Here is a 5,000-nt window from a genome sequence, read left to right on the forward strand (position 1 = left end):
TTTTGGACATACAAGGTTTCCACCCGACAACGACGATATGCTATAAATATAAGGTGCTGGGAGTGAAAATTATAATGTAGGGGTGCCTCGGATTAAAACAATATTTATGGGTGCCCTGAGATAACAAGGTTTGGGAACCCCTGGTCTCGACGCTAGCCTACAGGGCCTCTCCCTGTAGGCTAGCCTAACCCTAACCCTAACCCTAACCCTAACCCATCATTTAGGAGTATTGTTCAAGCCCTGAAAACATGGTTTGTAAAGACATGTGTTAGAAAACAAGGTTTGAATGACAGAGTTTTCTCCAGAGACCAGCAGGTGGTTTCAGTAGGAGGCCAGTAGTGTCAGGTTTGTTGTCAGACCAGTTCTCCGGTTGTTACTTAGGGTGCTGGTGTTGTTGTTGATGTTGTTGTGTGTGTGTGTGTGTGTGTGTGTGTGTGTGTGTGTGTGTGTGTGTGTGTGTGTGTGTGTGTGTGTGTGTGTGTGTGTGTGTGTGTGTGTGTGTGTGTGTGTGTGTGTGTGTGTGTGTGTGTGTGTGTGTGTGTGTGCGTGCGTGCGTGCGTGCGTGCGTGCGTGCGTGCGTGCGTGCGCGCGTGCGCGCGCCCGTGCGTGCGTTAGGGCATTAAGGACTTGTGATTTTTGCAAGTCGACTCGACTCAGTAAAAAGTTGAGTTGAAGTCGACTTTATCGTTTGATGACGTCATCACATCACACACGACCCCCCGATTATTTTGTTTGTTGGTTGTGTTAAAGGGATTCCTATAAGCCAATAATGTGATGCCCAGCAGTGGTTCTCTATGGAGACACAAAGAGACTAAAACAATAAAATAGAGATGGAGCTTGTTAATGTGTATTGATAACGATCAGCTTATCCATCCTGCTTATTGATCCAGGCTTTTATCCAGATCACTGTTGGAGCGTTTTCTAATCTGTGAAAAGTGAAAAATCATTCTGAACACAACTGCTGTGAGTTTGTTGCTGATAGACGTCATGGGCCGCTATGCTGGATAACACGCTTCATAAGCCCAAACGTATTGATACCATACTAATCAATATATTACTACTCAATATATAACCAGTAAGACTCCCTAATGGGGAGATAAGCGACCGTCAGGTCGCAGCGTGATTTTAGGCCAAAATGTGTAGGAGCAGTGTCCAAAAATGTGTTTGAAAAAATCGGCCTGATGGTGGCGCTATATGGGACTGATCCATGTTGATGAGATGAGTGTAGACATACTGTGTAGCGATTTGTGTGATTTTAGGGCAAAGATTGTAGGAGCAGTGTCCAAAAATGTGTTTTGCAAGAATCGGCCTCATGGTGGCGCTAGAAGAGGGCCATGTGAGAATGGTTGTGGTTTGGCAGCCAAGGAGTGTGTGTGAGTGTGTGGCAACGATGGTGGAGATATTTGTTATGAGTTTGTAGTTTCCAGCTCCATTCCTAGTGTGAAGGGAGCCGTGCTCACCGCTCAGGGGCGTCAATTGGGTATGACAGGGGTATGCAGCTGCCATACCCTGGGTCCAGGGGGGTCCAGGGGTATGCAGCTGCCATACCCTGGGTCCAGGGGGGTCCAGGGGTATGCAGCTGCCATACCCTGGGTCCAGGGGGGTCCAGGGGTATGCAGCTGTCATACCCTGGGTCCAGGGGGGTCCAGGGGTATGCAGCTGCCATACCCTGGGTCCAGGGGGGTCCAGGGGTATGCAGCTGCCATACCCTGGGTCCAGGGGGGTCCAGGGGTATGCAGCTGCCATACCCTGGGTCCAGGGGGGTCCAGGGGTATGCAGCTGCCATACCCTGGGTCCAGGGGGGAAGATAAAAGTTAGTTCTAAATATAAATCCATGAATGTCTCTTTGTCTGTCTGTGCTGGTTATTATGTTGGTAAATTACAGTAAAATAACTACAAATGCAAAATGTAACAAAATGGTCACTTTAAAGGGACTACACCATGAATTTTCATTTTTCCAATTTTTATGTATTTTCTTGGTGTCCCACCAGCAACTTCTATCCTCACACAGTCCTATTTCTGACCATTGTGTCTTTCTCAGTTTATGGGCAGATCTATGTTAGCATGTCTCAGAACGGTCCTGATTGTGAAATGTCAGAGTTGTGATGTCACAAGGCCTGAGAAGGAGGCAGGAGGAGCTGGGAGAGGGTTGGGGAGGGGTGGGCAGGCCTGAGAAGGAGGCAGGAGGAGCTGGGAGAGGGTTGGGGAGGGGTGGGCAGGCCTGCTGAGCAGGAGGTGGGGAGGAGTGTGGGGCCAAAACTGGCTCAATAGCGCAGTCCTCCCACTCAGGACAAGGTGGTACTGCAGCTGAAAATGCTCTGAAAGCCAGGCAGAAATGACAGGGGCTCTGTATTCAGGAGTGGTAATTTAGCCTCAAACCTTTTCAAAAACGTTTTTGGGACACAAACAGTGTTATATATATATATAAATTATTTTTAAATGCATGGACCTTTAACAAGGTATTACAATTATATTATAGGTATATATAATTATATATTATATGTACTTCTTCTTAAAATAAATATATCATGCCTGTTGCTAACGTATGGCAACACGACTCGTGTCTTGCAAGACACCAGTCATGTTGCCATACCTTAGCTTTTTCTGAACTGACGCCACTGGCGGTGCTTTTCATGTGTGAAAGTAATCACATTCTCTCTCTCTCTCTCTCTCTGTGTGTCTCTATGTCTCTCTCTCTCTCTCTCTCTCTCTCTCTCTCTCTCTCTCTCTCTCTCTCTCTCTCTGTGTGTCTCTATGTCTCTCTCTCTCTCTCTCTCTCTCTCTCTCTCTCTCTCTCTCTCTCTCTCTCTCTCTCTCTCTCTCTCTCTATGTCTCTCTACCAGAGGTGGTGATGAACACTAAACTAGAAACATCAGATCTACGATGGACCAGTTACCCTCCTGAGGACCCACAGGTACACACTCTATACTACACACTACACAATACACACACACACACACACACACACACACACACACACACACACACACACACACACACACACACACACACACACACACCATGACCTGCTATCATGTGTTCTGTACTGTTACTGCTCAATGCTGCCACTGGTATTATATTATTGTCTCCACCAGCCGAAGGCTGAGGGAGAGTATGTTTTCCCCTCCGTCCGTGTGTCCGTCCGTGCGTGCGTGCGTCCGTCCGTCCGTGCGTCCTCGCAGTTTGTGAGCGCCAAATCTCAGTCGCCGTTGGCCCGGTCGCTGCCAAAGTGAGCACACACATTCCCTGTATGCCAATCTAGAACCTCTGCCCTAAATTTTTCAAATGGGCCTTTTCTAGCGCCAAATAGTGGCCGATGTTTGCTAAACACATTTCTGTGCACTACTCTTACAGATTTTGTCCAAAAATCCTACAAATCGGTAGGCAATATCTCGACAGTCATGTGATCGACACGGATCTGTCCGATTTTGCATATTCCATCCTGATTGGCTAAGATTGGCTTCCAAAGTTTGTGGGATTGAGCCGTTTTGAACAAAATGCCTCAAATCACAAACGCAAAGTGCAATTATCATGAAATCGCGCACACACGTTCCCACTAGGCCGAGGAAGAAATGCCACTTAATTTTTTTTTAATCAGCCTCATGGTGGCGCTATAACAGCCCGATTTGTGGTTTTACCTATAACTCCACCGATCAGTTTCAAACTTTGTAAGCGCACTCCCTAGAGGCTAAGGATAAACCTTTGCCCTGCATTTTTCACATCAGCCTTTTATAGCGCCACCTTTGGGCCGACTTATGTAAAACACATTTTTGGATATTACTCCTTGAGATTTTATCCAAAAATCATGCAAATCGGTACACAGTATCTCTATAGTCATGTGATCAAGTCCGATCCGTCTGATATTTCACATTCCATCCTGATTGGCTAATATTAGCTTCCAAAGTTTGCAGGATTGCTCCGTTTTTGAACAAAATGCCTCAAATCATCAACGCAGCTTGCGATTACCGTGACATTTGCCACACATATTCCCACTAGGTCAAGGAACAAATGCTACCTTTTTAACATTGTCCTGTAATAGCGCCACCAGCAGGTAGACTTTAGCAAAACACATTTTTGGAACACAATGCTTGAAATCATGCATGCAGCGTCCGATTGCCATGAAAGATCTAAGGTGAAGAACATATGCCACCCTTTTTACATTGGCCCATTATACAGTGGCACCACCAGGACGCACGGCCTGGTGGAGACCTGTGCTCGGAAGAGCACTGCTTCTAGTTAGTCATGTATTTACTTATGAGGGGGTTCTAAAAGGACCCTTTACTGATCTATGATGTTCAGAGTTATGGGGGTCCGGTCTCCCTCCTTCCCAGTCCCCAAACATCATGCCAACACCAGGATAAAAAGACAAAAGTACCGTGGTTTATTTTACAAGTTATTAATCACACAGGGAAATGTAACCTCAGGGTGGGCATCTGTACAGAAAAACTAACTAAAAGAATACCTATGCTTACCTTTAACCCCAAAACAAACACAGGTATCTTACCTAACATCTAAACTAAAGAAACCCTGCAGGATAAACAACGATCACAAGAAAAGACACAAACCCCTACTTTCTCCTATCATTTTTATCCCACGATTTTGTAACCCATTTTCACCCAGTGCCAATTGCCTCTGTAATCCTGTGCTCTGCTCTCCCTCTGCCAACCTGGGGAGACAACGGACTGACCTCATGCTTCCTTCTATGCATGAGGAGTCCAAGTTGCTTCTTTTCACCTGACAGTGGGCCAGAGGAGATTTCCCTGGTTTGGACGTAGCGCATGGAAGGAACACGTTATTCCAACCAGTTCCTTTCCCCTCCATCAGGCGCCCCCGGCTGGCCAGGGGGAGGCATTATTGAGACTTCCTACGTTACCCAGACTAACCCCAGACTAGTCTCGCGTAGCCAGACAACTATTCCACAATCTCTGAATGCTATATAGAGTCTGGAACAGCAGCTCCCTAACGGCGAGTAATGGAAACGGGCATTACCGTTCAAGAAA

The 5,000-nt window shown here is 46.6% G+C and overlaps 1 protein-coding gene across 1 annotated transcript in view; it reads left to right on the plus strand.

Annotated features, from left to right (window-relative positions):
• Nucleotides 1-5,000, plus strand: part of LOC308280850 (ephrin type-B receptor 4b-like) — a gene marked incomplete at its 3' end in the record, with an annotated part of 62,107 nt that overhangs the window by 19,867 nt on the left and 37,240 nt on the right. Inside the window, exon 2 of the mRNA XM_080755168.1 lies at nt 2,844-2,914. Within this exon, the coding sequence (XP_080611294.1) occupies nt 2,844-2,914 (71 nt within the window). The remainder of the gene's footprint in view (nt 1-2,843; nt 2,915-5,000) is intronic.

This window comes from Nannobrachium achirus (assembly GCF_963921795.1).
Source record: "Nannobrachium achirus genome assembly, contig: SCAFFOLD_290, whole genome shotgun sequence".
In the NCBI taxonomy this organism is placed as follows: Eukaryota; Metazoa; Chordata; class Actinopteri; order Myctophiformes; family Myctophidae; genus Nannobrachium; species Nannobrachium achirus.